General features: G+C 49.7%; 1 protein-coding gene across 1 annotated transcript; it reads left to right on the plus strand.

Annotated features, from left to right (window-relative positions):
* Positions 1-2,940: 2,940 nt before the first annotated feature.
* EI90DRAFT_3022088 (uncharacterized protein) lies at positions 2,941-4,558 on the plus strand (the record flags this gene model as incomplete). Its single annotated transcript, XM_039057736.1, has 8 exons — positions 2,941-3,051; positions 3,222-3,298; positions 3,326-3,431; positions 3,725-3,767; positions 3,815-3,914; positions 3,971-4,004; positions 4,052-4,067; positions 4,188-4,558. 8 exons carry the CDS (start codon positions 2,941-2,943, stop codon positions 4,556-4,558), a joined length of 858 nt encoding a protein of 285 aa, XP_038908777.1.
* Between the last annotated feature and the right edge of the window lie 13,481 nt (positions 4,559-18,039).

Below are 18,039 nucleotides of genomic sequence, written 5' to 3' on the forward strand. Positions count from 1 at the left end.
GAACATTGTCACTTGCTGCCGTGAGAAAAAAGCAAGTGGACATCTTCACTTGCTTGCCGTGAGAAAAAAAGCAAGTGGACATCTCCACTTGCCTGCCGTGAGAAAAAAAGCAAGTGGACATCTCCACTTGCCTGCCGTGAGAAAAAAGCAAGTGGACATCGTCACTTGCTAGCCGTGAGAAAAAAAGCAAGTGAACATCGTCACTTGCTAGCCATGAGAAAAAAAGCAAGTGAACATCGTCACTTGCTAGCCGTGAGAAAAAAAGCAAGTGAACATCGTCACTTGCTGCCGTGAGAAAAAAGCAAGTGGACATCTTCACTTGCTGCCGTGAGAAAAAAGCAAGTGGACATCATCACTTGCTTGCCGTGAGAAAAAAAGCAAGTGGACATCCTCACTTGCTAGCCATGAGAAAAAAATCCTACTATGCCATTCAATCCTACTATGACGGTAGTCGAGCCACTTGACTTTCAGAACCAATTCAGTCCTTTCCATTCAATCCTACTATGCCGTGGGAATTTTAAAATCAATTCAGATCATAGTAGACCTACTATGACGGTAGTAGATCCCTTGGCTTTATAGAAATTCTCCAGTGGCTAGCAGGCAATGGCTACATGGCGGACACCATGGGGGGAAGGTGGATAACATAATTCATGCCATTGACTTCGTGTATGTATTCCGATTCTTACTATTTAGCTCATTGATAATTGAAATCGTGTTTGAACATAGTGTTGGATCATCTTCACACTGACTTTTGGGACTGGACTCACCACCAAACTACAGACGTGAGTTTTGATGGTCCGGGGGACTTCGCTTGGTCTTAGGGCATAGAGATGTCCCTTTGCCTCCTCATTTGTTCTGTTGTTTGGCTGCTCATTTCTTCACTCGCCCTATTCCTTCATTTTCTACTCACTTTTTACGTTACCTGATTAATCTGTTCACTCTGTCCAACTCCTTTCATTCTTCGATTACATTTACGCTACTTATTTACATGTTAATTGATTCACTGTCTTTTCAGGGCGCCTATTTTGTGTTGCTAAGCCCGCCAAAGAGGTGGTTTTTACCAAGGGGCCCCCACATTGATCTTGGGGCCCCTTGGTAAAAACCACCTCTTAGGTAGGCTTAGCAGCGCAAAATCGGTACCCCTATAGGGCCTCAACCCTGGCTGAGCAAGGTGTCTTCATGAATGGCAGCAGGAGCGTATAGATCCATTGTCGTCTAGCAAGGCACAAGGTCATGGACCATACCACAGGATCTCAGCGTCGATATATTCGCATGCAGAAATCCACCAATGTGGCGATCATCCAAATAACAGCAGCCTCTGGCAAGGGCGTCTATCCCTTCTTCATTGTTGGAATACAAGTCATGATTAGCTAGGCTAAATAATAATCATCTTTTGGTCTTACCTCAGGTCCCTTCGTCATAGCATGAGTGTAGCCGCCAAGTGCTATGTCACTAATTGACTAGTCTATTCAACATATTGCGTTCAGGTGTCTACTGTTAGAATGTGGCGGACTCGGACGACTCCGGAATGGAATCGGAGACTTATCGTGGAAGGACCTCGGCCTCAGCGACTCATGCGGAGCGCTGTGCCATTGCTGGTTGTCCTAGGGGTCCCTAATTTCGGATCTAGCAGAGGGAAAGTCTCTTGGGGGAATTCATGTCGATTTCGGACTGAGGTTACAAGTTACTAGGTACATTGTATATAAGGAGGGGTCCGGAATCAAAAGGAACAAGGGTAGGACAAAAGGAGACAAAGGGAGATGGAAAGAGGAACAACACCGAGGGTCAAGAGTTTGACTCAATGGTGTTTCCCAAAGGAGGAATGAAGGGCCAAGGCCCAAGAAGGAAGGAAGGAGGATGGGAGTCGGGAATGGCTAGCTGACTGAATAGAAAGGAAGCAGCAGCCCAAATAGGAATGAGGGAGAATAGCGGAATTGAAATGGACAATGCAATAGTTGCAAGGTCCGGAGTAAGTCCGGAAAGTCCGAACTCGGAGGTTAAACTCCGGAATATTGGCAAACATAATTAAATGGAATGAGCTAACCAATACAATGGGTATAAGCGGAGGTGGGGTCAAAGTCCGAGGTCGGAGCTAAGACCGGAGGTTCCGAGATGAGACGTGAACGGGATACCGGAGCGGAGGTCCGGAGTCAGGAGCATAGGTTTTGCGTACTCGTCTGGAAGGTGTCGAGGTTGGGGTCGGACCCGGAATGTTCCGGAGTCGGACCGAAGGTGGTGTCTGAGCCGGAGGTGGGATAACCTCTTGGGAGTCGGCAAGGAGAAGGTGACGGAAGGGAAGTAGGGCTCCGGAAGTCGGAGTTCGGAGTTCCGGGAGCCCAGAGCGGAGGTCAGGATTGTATGGATATGACATCTACCAGTATTGCTCAACCGCCACACGTGGGAGTGTGCCTAGAAGGTGCAAATGTACGTGTAGAATGCCGTCAGCACGTGAATAACGCATGGGGCAGGACTAGCGCGAGCTTCTCAGCATGCGTGGGCGCGATGTTTTCCTGCATGTGGACATGGAAGTTGTGGGTGGATGGCCCAGAGGTCATGAGTGTGGGCCTGGGGAGTCGTGAACACGAGCGAAGTAAGCAGAGCAGGTACAAGCGCGCGAACTTGGCATGAAAACGACCTAATCAACACAGGCGCGTGTTTGAGAGTTACACACGTGTGGATTGCATGTGGGAAAGGTTTTTAGAGCGTAACAACGCATCTGGAGAGATGTGTGCATGAGAATCACGCAGATTCCAAGTCAATTGAGCCCGGCCATATTGTGCCTGTAGAGATTGCACTGCCAAGGGGCGATTGCAATCCTCACAAGAGTGAGCTGTGGCTAGGAGGTAGATGAGATCCGACGATGTGGTGGAGAACGGATGAAGTATATTTCTGAGCTGTCATCCCTGGGGATTATACGTTCGGTCGCTTCGGTCGACTTACATGACGTGGAGAACAGGGCCTGTCAAAAAGAGGTCGCATCAGTACCTCTTGGGACGAGGTTGGGCGCGCGGGGTGGCCTTGTCGTTCGCAGTCCATTTCCAGAGAAAGGGCGTGTGTTGAGGGCAAGAGTTATTGCACACAGAACAAGGAGCTGTCGGCATTGGCCAAACCGATCGATCCCGCTCTTCCTTGCACCCATGTCAGAGCAGCCAAGTGAAGACTCGTTTTATGGTGAAAATGAAAAAGCTTCGTATTAGTGCACTTGACTGACATTGGGCTAGGTCCAGTATGGTGGAAGAAAGGAGGGGTGGGATTTCAATACCGGGTGGGCGAATTGTGAGCCCTTGCTCTACGATATGTGAGGGTGTAGCTGAGCCTCCTGTAGTGTCTACTGGATGGACGATTCCACGTTGAGTGAAGACGAAGACTTTGCAAAGACTCTGGTGGAGACTGGCGGAAAGGGGAAGATAATAAGTATTAGGCCCCCACCCGTGAGTGCTCTGAGTCAATCCAGCACTCCTGGCTGACACTATGTTGTTGAGGATGAGGACGAGGATCAGGATCAGGCAAGAATCATCATCGTAACCTCTACTAATTGCTAATACCACCCATAGCTAGTGGAATTGGAGGTTTACTGGGATGCCGAAATCTCAGCATCTGCCAATGGAGTTCCAGAAGAGCTTCATGAGCAGCTCTCATAAGTCTTGAGCACGTTGCGGAGAGAAGCAAGTCACACCTATTCTCCCCTAGTTCATTTGACGTTTACCCTGGTGAGCTAATTCAGCTCAAGGGGGTTTCCATTGTCCGGTCTTGGAGGGACATCAAACGTATGTTTCTAACTTTTCGCCTCGGGTTTGCCCTGAGCTACTGATAGATTCATGTCCTGTTATCCAATCTATCTTTGATCGCCAAGCCTTCTCTGAAGCACAGGCAGGGAACATAGTCCCTCACTACTATGAGGGTTGGTTTTGGATGTAAGGATCCTGAAATGCCCAGAGCTACTAACAGGGTCTTACGCAATTTTTTTAAGCCGGTTCTTCCAAGAGGGACTTGAATGGTTTCATGTAAGCACCCTAGCCAAACCCTGACCCATTACTGAACCACTGCTTAGCCTATCGAGAACCATTGTGAGAACCCATGCAACAATGCATGGGATCCAAATAGCCAGCCTCTGAGATTCTGCTGCCAACAAGTTCCACACTGGTATGTGCTGACCAACAGCAATCATTGCCAACCATCCTCTGCAGCCTACACGATGGCTGAGGTCCTTCAGTCAGTCCTGCCTGAGGGTACTGCACATGCGTACCAATTGACAGATTTGCATCCTGACGTGTGCAAGATCGCAAAGGTCGCTTGCAGTGACCTCACACTTTTTGGCTTACCAGAAGGCAGCAACTGGAGCCTCAAGGAAGAATTGACCACCTTCCATGCTAGGAAACGGTATATCTTGGCAGCAGCAGAAGAGCTAGCAAGATTGTCCTCTCAGCCTAGTCAAAACGTTGGACTTGAGGCAAGCGCTTTCGTAACTGAGGAGTTCGAAGCACTCTTTGAGATGGAACTCCTGCACGAGGGGGTGTACATCAAGTATCGGTGTGGTAATTGCAGCAGGCTATTTTGAGGATATCCTGGGGCCCTCCAATTACTATCGATTGTTACCCTTCGTCAATCCCCCAATGCTTTTCAGTCCACCGCTAGCTTACACAGTGCGTAATCTACTTTTCTTCAACTCACTTCTTTTAATTGAATAACCTTAGGGCCCGCCTCTACCTGATTGCCCCGATACCCATTCCCTCTCTCAACTAGTGAACACCCGCAAGGTCCCATCAGCGCTGAAAAAATGCAGGACCATGCGGCACCATTCAGCGCTAGATACCATCGTGATTGGTGGAGCTTGTTGGCGGAGCTTGCGAGGCTTTTGTTTCCAGAGGGGGTTCGATTTTTTTTACCCACATGGCCACCCCATGAGAAATGGGCAACATCGGAAGCTCGGCCATCCAGTTTGAGGGAGCAAAAGTAGTCGTGTGAAATTCCCGCTACTCTGTAGCGGGTCTTGCGTGCACAAACTGAATACCTGAGCACCGTTATTGGTTATTCCCTTTTTGTCAGGGACTGCACGTCAGTTCGCGACAATAAGGGTGTTCCCGAGAATCCTAGTCGTTGTTAACACTGAGGTGCCACCCTCAGCGGAGATAGGGGTTATATACATGGGTACCACTACCCACTAGAGTGCGGCTACAACGAGATAGAAGATAACCGATAGAATGACGACATGAAAAGATAGCTATTCATTCGGATAATCGTAAGCGAGGTGTGGGAAAGGGGTGACATGTGGACGGAAGATAGGAAGCGGGAGCTAAGCGAAAGCTAAGCGAGATTACCTGCGTTCTTCAGATCACTCCGGATCGTCTTACAGCAACTCCCTTCCGGCATAGGGAGTCAGGGTAGCCGGTTAGGCCGTGCCCTGACACTTTTTTACCTCAGCTTTCTGACACTCCAGATTACCTCAACTTGCTTACCAAGCTAACCCAAGTTGTCCCTCACCGCTGCAGATCCTAACTCACCACTTGGCCCTACACCCAAACCTCCACCCTCCCACTCTTTCCTGCCCAAATCCTCCAACCCTCCCACTGCACTTCCTTCCTGCCCAAACTCTTGCTCCACACTATGGCGTCCTCTCCACACCGAGCCTTTTTAAGTGGCCCCTGGCCATTTAAACTCCTTACCACTGAAGCTGATTGCGATTTTCATCTAACCAAAGAAGCGATCGCTCACGGCCTATATGATTTTTCATTGTCAATCAACGATCAATGGAATTGGCTCCTACGCCATGCCCTGACCGGCGATTGTTACTCAAGGTGCATGTGTTGCGCACCGCTCTCAATATCCCTCTTGTGATTTGTTTTTCCATCTTCTTTTTGACTACCTTCCTGTCCTCTCAGGTTCCTGCCTACTCTCAGGTTTCGCGCGCGCTTTTACACACCGTCTGCATTGCTCTCCTTGCTGTTGACAAACCAATCACCTCCCTCTCTCGAACACTGTCATGACATTTTGCTTGTATTTACTCACCGAAACCAAATAATATCACATAAACTCCTTCGCCAGTCTTGGAGTGTTATACTGCTGTGGCATTCAATTCAGGTTCATAATGTCAGTGGGGTTGTATATGCAGACTGGGGGTGCGGTCCTGATTTAAAACTTAATGATATTTTACATTTGTAGTACCACCTAGTACCACAGCGTGCAAAGACGGCTCCAGAGTGACTTCTAAGTGGGCTGCGACGCTGCGTCGATGTGGGAGTAGCAGGTATTGCCACTTCAGGCGGCGTCCATCAGTTATAAGGATAAGATTAATCGACGCGCACATCACGTGCCTCGGCTGCCGTGGTCACTGCTCCCAGCGTCGAAAATTTGTCGAAACCACTATGTATCCATCGAACCGAAAAAACTCGGTGTTAACGTGATCCCCCTGGAATGAGCCAATCAGAGAGCGAGAAGCGGTCGCCTGGCATGACCCGTGCTATTAGACAAAAAAAAAGTCCCGGCAGAGGCGATCCAGTACCGTGCTGAGCGCTTGTCTCGCTCTTGCTCAAACAGGTACACCCCAGGGGGGCTGTACTTGGCCATGCAGCCACCAGCTCAGGGAGCCTGGTTGCACCGTGCTGAGCAGACCTTCTCCATTGTTTTGTGGAAGCTCGAAGCACCTGCATGACCTTCTCAGTACAGGCATGTATAAGAGATAGCGCCGACGTTATGGCTGACTCAGGCCAACTCAGGTCCATAACTACCACTTCCGTGTTACCTAGCGAACAAATGATCCCAGTCATCGCAAAAACGCAATATGGTGACCATCGCACCTTTCCTCCCATCGTCTCTCCTTACTACCAGACGAGCAATCCCCGGAAACTCATTCAAGCCCGACGACCACATGAATTTCGTTGCAGAATGTGAAGCCGACCCAAACACCCTCTTCGTATACTCGGATGGATCCCGATACAAGGAAGATGGCAAGATAAAAATGGGCTTCAGCGCCATAGGCTACGCATGTGGCAAAGTCGTCTAAACCCACCCTCATCGTCATTTATGCAGACAACACTGGTGCACTAAAACGTGTTGTTCAGAGTAAGCCGCGTAAGGCACAGGAGTTAGCCAGGGACTTCAGGAAAACCATGTGCAAAGTCCTAACAGACTTCGAGGAGTCGAAAATCGCACTGCACTGGTGCCCAGGCCACCTCGGTATACCAGGGAACGAGAAAGCTGACCAACTAGCAAAGGGAGGGGCCAAACTCAGACCAGCTTGACCGAACTTTAAATCCCTCTCATACATAGAAAGTCTACGCAAGAGAGAGATGGAAGAAGCCTGGACACACCGATGGACGAACACACCAAACCCTCCGAGGTTGGGTTTCTATGCGGCGAACCAGCTAGCACCCAAACTCAGACCCACGAAACGGTTCAGAAAACTCGACAGAAAAACCTTCAGCCGAGTTCCTCCAATTTCGAACAGGACACGCTCACATAGGAGAATACTACCACCGCTTCAGCATCACGTTGGAGAGCAGAGCATACCAATGCGGGAAACTGACACAGATGAGGACACATTCTGATGGAATGCCCCTGGACGAGGAGACATAAACACCTACTAGGATGCGAACCAGACGAAGTTCAACACGCTAATTGGCAAAGTGAAAGGCATAGAGACTCGTGTTTTTCATTAAAAAGTCCAAGACAGGTGACAAACGGAAAACCAACGATAACGGACCGGCCACGCGGCACATAGAACAGACGCGGAGCAGGAGATGCTGGGGATAGACGGACAGACATAACTGCTTTTTATTTTTATTTTATTTCTCACTTTTAACACGACAATACCCACGGACACCACATACCCCGAGGAACAATGACACCCGGAGATACCAACCAGAATATCCATCATGTATAGGCATTCCCCCATGTATGCTAGGGTGTCACGATGGGAAAGCCGCACTGCCATGTCATCACGAGGCCACGGGGCATTAAGATAGAGTTATCATCAGACGAGCAATGTTCTTGTGAGGCACTCACGAATAGGGCGATTTGTTTGTGTTGGTATGGAAGGTAGGCTGGATGAGTTTTCGTACAGCCACATTCCCACGTCCAAGTGAGGAACTCGCCCGGACAGCCACCTATTATTTCAGACTAATCCGTGCCAGGCCCACGGATATATTCATTCATTTCTTTTTCCTCAATTCTTCACGCATATTGGCTGAGACTGAGCTTCACGCTTATAGTCCAGCCCTGAGATCAATTACCATGCACCAATATTATGCCATACAATGTACCCCGAGATCCTAGCAGACCCCTCATTCGTTTACCACGATTATTCCGACCACAACATGGATGCCGAGTTCCGATTGAATGGCCATTGCGTGCTCAGTTCGTACGACATGATTCATCGCGCATTCATTTGAGCCTATGCCATGGATGGAATGAAATTTTCTTTTCAACGGGACTCCATGCCTGCCATCATCCCCCATCGGAGGACGCATTTCCGACTAGTGTCTCCCTCATGGTTGCAAGGGATACAGGATGCATGGAGCATACAGCGACATCGCTACTGGAACGGATATATATAGGCTAAGTTCCCTGGCCTGTATCTCCATGATTGGTACGACTGTCAAAAACCCGTCGGTTGTGGAAGAGGGGGTAAATGCGTGAGTCCGAATGCAGGCAGGGCTCAACTAGAGGGGGGTCCGAGGGCTCCGGTAGTGAACCGAAGCTTCTCAGGGAGCCCGGTTCTGCTGGATGGTACAAGAGGCTCTAAGAAGGATGCGGCCTCAGCGACTCGGAGGGAGCGCTGTGCCTCCGTTACATCTCAGTTAGTCCTTGTATTTCTTATGTCTGAGGTGTCTTGTAGAACAGGGACAGGATTCACTCAGAGGGACTTTGGGTGGCATTTTAGTCGAGATTAGAACTGAGGAACTACAGGTTCTAATCTACGTGTATTTATTAAAGGAGGATGGGGAGGACTTTAGTCAAAGCCCGAAATGACAAAATGGGGAAAACACCGAAAGGTACCGAATGATACCGAGAGGTACCGAAAGGTTCCGAACGATATCTAAAACGGGGAACCAAGGTGTCGGGCCAAGGAGGGCGGAGTTGGAGGCCGGAAAATGAATGGGGAAGACAAATGGATAAAGGGGGTTAGCCGACTGAATGGTAGTAGGAAGGTAGTCGTGCTAAGAATGGGGGATGACTAATAAGTGATAACGTGAGGGAAATCACCGAAGGATGCGGGTAGCTCTGAAAGCGGAGTTGCGTATCCGAAGGATGTTGGGTGACTCAAATAAATGAAATGGGTGGAGGAAGGGTTTAAGGGCATGTCACGGGATGTCAGAGGTCCGTCAGGATATCGGAGCAAATCCGGGATCTCCGAATGTTCCGACTCGGGACCGAGGTTCCGGGATGGGAGTGGCCAAGGTTCGGTGTGCTGCAACCAGAACGGAGCTGAGACAGTCAGGAGGGAAGGTGACTAGGAGAGTGGGGAGGCAAGGTGTAGGGGATGGTGAAGTTGTTAGGAAGGTGTGATGTGGTGGGAGTGCGCGGGGTCGGGATTCCGGGATATGACAACGACCCCACTTGGCGGATGCACATCTGGACTTCCAGATCAAGCTTATGATGGAAGAACTTTATCGAGAGGATACTGAGGGAGGTGGGCTCAGAGGGTAATACAATGAAAAGAACAGGACGGCATAACATGGGCGAGGAAAACTGGGGAGGAGGTGGGTGGTTGGGAAAAAGCAGCGCGATGTGAGAGCAAGAAGAAACTTAGGTGCCAACGGGTAGTCTGAAGTGCACATGTAAGTTCCGCCCTGCTGCAGCGAAGTAGGATTCACCAGTCTGGAAGGTGCTGACGCGAAGGCATGAGCGCTGAGAAAGTGGGAAAAGATGTAGGCAGGCCTCCAGCCACTTCGTAATAATACTACAAAAGCGGATCAAATGAACAAATAAATTCTGTCAACTCCGCTACAATATCGCTCATGACACCGACACTATACCGACAATACAACCTCCGCCTGGCTCTTTTTACCATGACAAATTTATTATTGATGTTGTTGTTAGGTATTGTTATTGTGGTATTGTTTGTATGGTTTGTGTTATTGTTTGTATTGTTTGTGTTATTATTTGTATTGTTTGTGTTTACATGTTCTACGGTTTATATTGTCAGCGTGGTTTTTGGTGTGTCGGCATTGGTTGTATTGTTTGTATCATTCGGTATTGTCGGTACTTTTGGTATTGTCGGCACTGCTTGTATTGTTTGGGTTCTTCATCATTTGTATTGTCGATATCGTGTTGTCGGTGTTGTTTGGATGATGTTACTTAAGTAAGGAGTGGGCCCCAGCTAATTCCACCACTTATTCGCTCTGAATTCCGCAACAGATCTTGCTCGTCTCGTTTGAAAACCTTGTATGTGCCCTTCCTCATATCCGGCCATCACTGATTCTGTTGGGTAGAGCAGCCTAAACATGCCTAAACATGCCTCAGCTCGTCGACAAGAAAAGTGAGTGCAATGCCAACATCATTACCCCTCATTTGCGCTCATCGTATCTCTCCAGGGTGGTTTCTGTAGATGGGAGGTTCAAGTGTGCCAAATGTGCAGAAGATTTCAAGAACCAGAGTGCCCGCAAGCTCCATATGTCCAAGGTCCACCAAGAGCATATTTCGGCTGGAAAGAAAATCATCATCTCGCGTAATATAGAAACTAATGAATTCCATTGTCCCCAATTGGACTGCAACTTTCACACTCCATGCGCCCAAGTGGCGCGTAAACACCCCCATATACGAGCCAAGGCAACAAAGGCAATGGAGCTCAGATCCCCTTCAAGGGCATCTCCCCCCTCCTGTCCTCCTAGTTTGCCACGCTCCCCCGAAAATCACCCTCCCCAAGCACATCCCTTCCTCTGAGCGTGCCGTCCTCCCCAAGTGCATATATTCCAAGTGAGCCGCCCTCCCCGAGTGCAGATGTCGATCCCCATGACAGCACTGGTGTTGTTCTGCATTCGGCTGGCCTCATAATTCCCCAGAGTTCAGTCACCTCCAACTGGCAATTGATCCAACCCATAAAGTCGTTATTTGCCAAGGGTGTCAAATCGGCATTCATCGCAAGTATGTGGAAGAACACGTACGAACGGTCCATGGGGGTCTTAGTAAGAGTAAGCTGCCTCCCAACCACCATGACATCCTGGAAGCCTTAGGGGTTGACCACTGGGTTGTCCGTCCACAGTCCAAGGTGGCCCCCCTCCAGTGCATCCCCATCCGAAAGGGTTACATGTGTGCATTCCCTGGCTGCGCCTTTGCTGGTCTGAAGGAGGATTCTGTTAGACGTAGCCACAGAAAATCCCATCCAAACGTCAAGCTTCATATCGTTCCAACCTTGGTACAGGTTGTTATTCCAGCACGAAGGCACCATCAGACATGGGCTGTGGATAAGGGCTACTCCACTTTCTGTGACCAAAGCGCTCAGGTGGAAAGCTTCTTCACTGAACTCTCTCAGAAAGAAGAGGTTAGATGGGAGTCCACCGAGGTCATGGATCCCTCGCCTGACCCACGTCACATCAATCTCTTCCTCACCACTGTTTGGTGGCTGAAACTCACTGCTAAGCTCCCATATCAGGAACTGAATGCCATCACTTGGAGACCCAATGATGATGACCTCCCAGCCTTGCAAATGCTTGATGCTCAGGTCGAAAGGTATTTTGAGCGCATCTGCCCAATTGTCAACTCATCATCTCATTTAGTCCTCAACTGGGTCAATAGCACAGGAGAGTAAGTCAATCCCTCCCCTCTTCCTGCACATACACCCGCTCACTGTCGCTTCCATTCAGCACCATTGGACAAGACCCTTTCAGATATCCTCAGAAGGTAACCTCGCAGAAATATGAAGCACTTGCTACACGCCTTATCTGTTATGTGGTTCGGTATTGCTCGGCAGAATCATTCCCTCTGCCCATTATGCTCTCCAGGAGCCAGGAAGACTGTGTTCAGAGGATACAGGATGCGCTTGATTCGCCAGCTTTGTTGGATGATGATGAATGGGACTCACTCATCCATGGCATCCTACATTCTTTGCTCTTCTCCAACCACCACGAAAATTTGACACAGGACACAGACAAAGACCCAATCGCCATCTTCCTCATGCTCATCAACCTTTCCCCAGATGATGGTAATTTTGTTTCCTGCTCTGCCATAGCCGGTAAGATGTCAGGACTACTATACGTCTTTCGGCTGGTGGCCATCTGTCAGGGATGCGTCCGGGGTAGAGGAGGCCTGGGTGAGACGCCCGACACTAGAAGCCTCGCAGGGTGTGGAGCGGGCGTGCGTACTGGCGGGCCCGGCTCAGGAGGCAGTCCCTGGCCACTTAGACTGAAGTGGAAAAGGGTGAGAAGAAGGCTACTTCTTTGGTTCCCACTTCAGGTATGTTTATATACATGCGGCTTAGGTCACATGACAGGTGCCACGTCATCCTCGCATACAGCCGTAGTCACCCGGGTGTCCCCGTGGGGGATCCCGAGGGCGTCTGCTGTGAACGCCCGAGCTGGACATAGCGGGGGTCGCCTGAGGCGCCCGGGCTGGGTGTGTCGTGAGCGCGCTGCAGGTGGGTCAATGGTACATTGATACAAGGAAAGGTCGTCCGTGTAGAATAAAGAGAAAATAAAGAGAAGGTGAGATAAGTAAAGAGAGAGTGGAATGGAGAAAGAAAGAAAGAAGAAGGGGGGGAGGAGGTAGGGGAAGACTGGGTGGCGGGGTACTGGGTGAAGTGGGGCCGGGTGGGGCTGGGTCAGGCAGGTGTGCCCTGACACCATCAGTGTCAGAGACCAGATTCGAGACGAAGGAATGTCTCCGTAACAGAGGGCTTCGGCCTCAGCGACTTCTGCCAAGAGCGCTGTGCCTAGTGACACGTCCGTGCCCTAACTTACTGACTGGCAATTAGAACCTAGGGGGGGTAACTCTAGTTGATTTTACTACTGGGGCGTAACCTATGTACAAGTGGGATATATATATATGGTTACAGCGGGGACGGGTCCACGATTGGCGGAGCCGAACGGAGCGGAGCTAACGGGGTTTAAACATTAGCCGACTGAATATTACTGACGAGTCGGTTCGCGGGGTTAGCGGAAAGGCAGGCGTTAACCCAGAAACAGAAAGGAGGGATAGGCCCGAAGGTGGGCTCTGCAGGGCAGGCGAGTGTATTGCCCAGCGGAGGCAGGGGTGCGCTAGCGGACGTCGGAGCTGTCCGGAAGTCTTCGGGGCTCCGTACTTAGGGAGGCGTAGGTAATAAATTGAAATGGGGGGGTGGTGACCATTGAGGGGCGCTGAGAGGATTGCAGAATACGGGGGCTCCGAGGTTAGTGAGGGAGGAGCGGAGTTGGAACGGAGGGATCGGAGGGTCCGGAAGTCGATGGCCGGGGATGGATATGACATGTCACCTACTTCTTTGTATTTAGACTTCGATTCCTTGGGGAACAGCTTGGTGGTCTGTTTGGCTGAATAACACGCTTCGCACATAAAGTTCAAAGTGGACTCGGGTGCGACTTCCATCCCTTCAACCGCTCCAAGAGCCTTCTTTTGGGCGAGGATGGGTTCAGGTGTCCCAGAGCGCGGTGCCATTCTTGCCAGGTATGACCTTTGGGTGCAGAGTCACCCTTGATCGCAGCTAGTATTGTAATCATTGGCGGTGCTCTTCACTGTGGTGTCCGACGAATCGAGGTCTTTCAGCTCAATCGCAAAACTATCCCAGGATGTGGGGAGTGAGATCAGCAGCGCCATGATAAACTCTGAGTCCTGCAAGTTATCACCAGCTATGCGCAAATCGTTATAGATCTTGCGCATCTTCTAGACATGCATGTCCAGGTTGTCCTCTTCTGCCATGCGAGTGGTATACAGCTCCCGGCGAAGGAATATACGAGACGTGGCACGGGTCACCTCAAATTCCCTTTTGAGGGTCTTCCAGGCCGCTTCAGGTATCTGAGCGTCAACGACAAACGTGTGTACGAAAGGTGTGACCTGCAGACGAATCAGTGTAAGCACTTTACGTTGCGCCTTCTCCGCTTTGGCCTTCTCCATCGCATCGGTCGGCAGCGTGTAACCGGTTTCTACATACGCCCACAGATCCGAGTCAGTCAAAATGTCTTCCATGCTGGTTTTCCACTGAGTATAGTTCTCCTTTCCTGACAGGACTGGCACGCGTTTGCCAAGGGAGACAAGATCTTCAGACATGGGGTGAATCGACGAGGAGTTAAGCATGGGGTTTAAACAGAGATGCAAGCAGTAGTTGAATATCAAGAGTAATCGGTGGTTAAGTCCTAGGTTCCGGGCTCGTAACCTGTTGTTATGTAGCACTCAGCGGGGATACTCAAACGGGGGAGTAACATTGTAACCGTGCTGCGGTATAAGTAGCTAGACTAATAACATGATGAGACAACTGTAACGATGTAGTGCCGTCTGGTTCAGAGTTTGGATAGTAGTGTTATGAGTACTGGTGTTTTGGCATCCTCAGGACTAATCCTGAGTGGGTCTGTAGCCTGTGGTGACCGTCTGTGGTGGCATTTTGATTTTGATTTTCGAAGGGACCTGCGGACTTTCTAGTTGCTTAGGGTCACATGATATAGAAAAAAGGGCCGTGAAAACTCCGCTGAACGACGAGACACATTTTTTCCTAACTCTATTCCTTGTGTCCACCATACTCCAATGCCCGATCCCTTCGGCAATTTAAAGTGTGAAAAAATAAAATAAAATAAACAAAAGAAGACTTCCACCTGGAAATCCACAAATGCCTGGATGTTGCTCTCATCCATGACTTATGGCATTGGGACTTCCAGGGAGCAACGGAAGATGGATAGAAAGGAAAGGTAAAACCGAAACCACTGCAGGGAGTTAAATGCAATACATGAGAGGAGCTCGTGAATAAATTATGACACTCACCTCAACAGTGTGTTTCCCAATGAGAAAATGGCCTACAATGACATGGCAATGCAACTATCCTGACTACATACAGTATACACAAAGGGATCGTCAGATACATGGCCAGGCGCTAGGGGTGTGTTGTCTGGTCGACAGAGTAGATGCACAGTACATACTTGAAACATCCAGTTGCCTTTCACGATGGAACTCCTAGATTTCCAAATGACAGGCAACATACTTGAGATGGGCAGCAACTGCCAACCAGTGACCAGCGAAAGATTTGCAGCTAGACAACCATTTAAGCTCATATCCACACCAGAGTGACATCTCACCTTGCTGACCGCCATGCTAGTCGATCCTGAGTTGAATGATATCACCATCCCTCAAAGGGAGGGGCCGAGTCTCAACATTGGCGTTTGCGGGTCTGATATGATTTAGGAACGTTCCCGAGGACTTGGTATCGCAAATAAAGAACTGGGGGAGTCGAAGTGATTTGGGGGTTGGAAGATTCCCATCAACATGCGGTCACGGTGACAACAAAGGGAAAGAATGCCACTGCTGTGGTCGCCTCACACAGAACGGACAGCAATAGGCCATGCCAACAATGCCGCCGGCAGCGCTGAGGCAAACATGGGCAACGGCGGCAACAATAATGAACAAACTGCACGAGCAACTCACCTTTCCCCCTTCTTCACTCTCCATGTCCCCTACTAACAACCTTACTTCGAAAGGCTATCTTCAATGCATTCGACGTGTTCGGAGCACCATTGTTCCCATTTGTTTGACCATCAGTGAATCAACCCACGAATGATGGGTTCCAAAGGGAGTGAATGTGCCGATTCAAGGTGGGGGACTGGTCGGACGGATTCGATGAATGGCTGGTGGTCGCATCGTGCCAGGGCCGTTGTTGACGGTGCTAGGTGTCACATAATTGTTGTTGGCGGGAAGCGAGTCGGAAGTGGAGGGACAGTAGATGACTCGTGTGCTTGATGACCTTGTACGTTATGTCAGCTAGTTGTTGTTGGTAGAAGGGGAAGGTGCAGGGTTGGAATCTCTTCTTGCTGAACGAATCCTGATGACGGTTGACTAGTGTCATTGTTGTTGTTGAAAATCCATACGAATGTTGCAAAATGACCATCTTGCATGCTCAAGACCCTTTGATCCAGCAACATGTATGCACCCCCAGTCAACGAGGTGGGCGGTGTTCTGGTCTCAGGAAAAATGAAAGGCCAAGCAGACAGGGTGGCCAAACCCCATCCACTAGCCCTGGGTAAGCAGGCAAGGTGGCCAAACCCTGCCCACGAACCCGAGTAGGGTAGCGACCCCTACCCATAAACCCACGAAGACGCAAGAACATGCAAGAGGATCCCCACCAGAAGGTTGTTTATCTCACGTGACACTTAAAGGCTGCTGGCGGAAAATGCTGTATAACGCTTACACACAGAGGAAGCGTCTTGTTTAAATTTAATGGAGGCCTCAGCACCTCAGTTTTTCTTCTGGGTATCCTTTGCTAGGTCGAGCCCTCGTCTGTACGCAATATTCATTGCTTTATGCCTTTAGACTGTGTTGGAATTTGTACACGTGGTCTTGGGAACCTTAATGCATAAGGTATGGACATTCTGGGAGTCGAACCGCAGAGAGTGTGTTACCATTACACTCAATGCCCGCATTAGGCGGAGGTGGTTTCTAATAGACTGTTCATCCGTGATGTTCAGCTTTTCTTAGTTGTCTGGTATGCGATTTTGTCCTTGTTTCTGATTTCTGCTGCTCGATCAGTACGTTGGTTTATTTTTTTCTCTTTACACGTGTCCGCTGTTACGCTTCGGCCTCCATGCCTTCTCCTCTGCATCCGCAGTAGGCTTTGGCTTCTCAGCCACCACCTCTTGCATCCGCTGCACACTGTTGCTCTTTTGTTGGTGCTTCTCTGCTGTTACTCTCAGTTGTCTTCATCGTTACCCTCCACCTGCCCCATCACCTCCTTTTTTTTCTCATTTTTGTATTTACCGGCTCACTTCAAATCAAGAGGCTTCAACATCCTGTCGGGGCCGTCGTCATGCTATCCGTTACGCCTTCACTCATGTTTTGAGCGTGTTTTATATGACCAGATGAACTGCCTTTGGCTGGTTGTTACAACAATATTGGGGTGTTCAAACCAAAGAATAACCTACAGATCGATTCACGTCAGTTTCTGTAGGCTTGGACTCATCATAGGTAGGTTGGAAGGCGCATGACATTTTCTGAGAGTGCAGTACATATACACGCAGCATGTATGAACACGTATACAAATGGATACATGCACATTGTTTAGGCAATCATCGTTGTGTTGGGAATAGCAGCCCAACGCCACTGGCAGTCAGGGAAGTGGAACCTGGTACGGACCAATAGACGTGTCACGCTGTGCAGTTGCGGGAATAACTACGAGCCCAGTTCTACTCCACCGGTCTAAGAAGTCATTTGGCATTGTTGAACTATTGCTCAGAAAGGAGCTGTATTGTTCTGTGCCACAGTCACTCACCTGTTCTGGATCAGACCTGAAGAATGCACATTAATGGACCATCTGTTCATGCGTCTGTCGTCCATCGATAAGGCCGTCCTTGCTATTGCCAAGCTGAAGGGACGCGACGACTGGAACAGATGGTCCATTAATCTTCGATTCGCCATGGGACACACTTGGGGGCTACCTCGATAAAAGCTTGACTGAAACGATGCCTGAGCACGGAGAGTGGGTTGAAGGAGAGAGCAATACTCGCCGAAGATTGTGGCTATCCCTCAGCGACTCCGTCCAAGTAGCTGGCACCTCTGCTGAATACTACACAAGAATTAAGCATGGGGATGCGAAGATCAGTGATTACGAATCGATCCCAGACTACATATCTGGCCTCATGAACCTCGCCCACGAGGTGAACAAACGAGTCCCTGGCAACCGAGGACGGATCGAAGACCGGATGATCGCTATGCAACCCATCCATTCTCTCCCATCTTGCATGAACACCTTGCACACTATGCTTGTCCAAAACGCTCCAGCAGCAACCAACAATATAGACCGGGATCTCAATAAACTAAGAAAAGAGGTAGAAACTGAGGAGCTCCGCGCCCGGGCAAATGGGACGGATCTTGGAACAAAGACTGGTCTCACCAAAGGCCCTCGCTGCAGAAGCAACA

This window comes from Cantharellus anzutake, assembly GCF_015039405.1.
Source record: "Cantharellus anzutake strain C23 chromosome Unknown EI90scaffold_139, whole genome shotgun sequence".
Taxonomy (NCBI): Eukaryota; Fungi; Basidiomycota; class Agaricomycetes; order Cantharellales; family Hydnaceae; genus Cantharellus; species Cantharellus anzutake.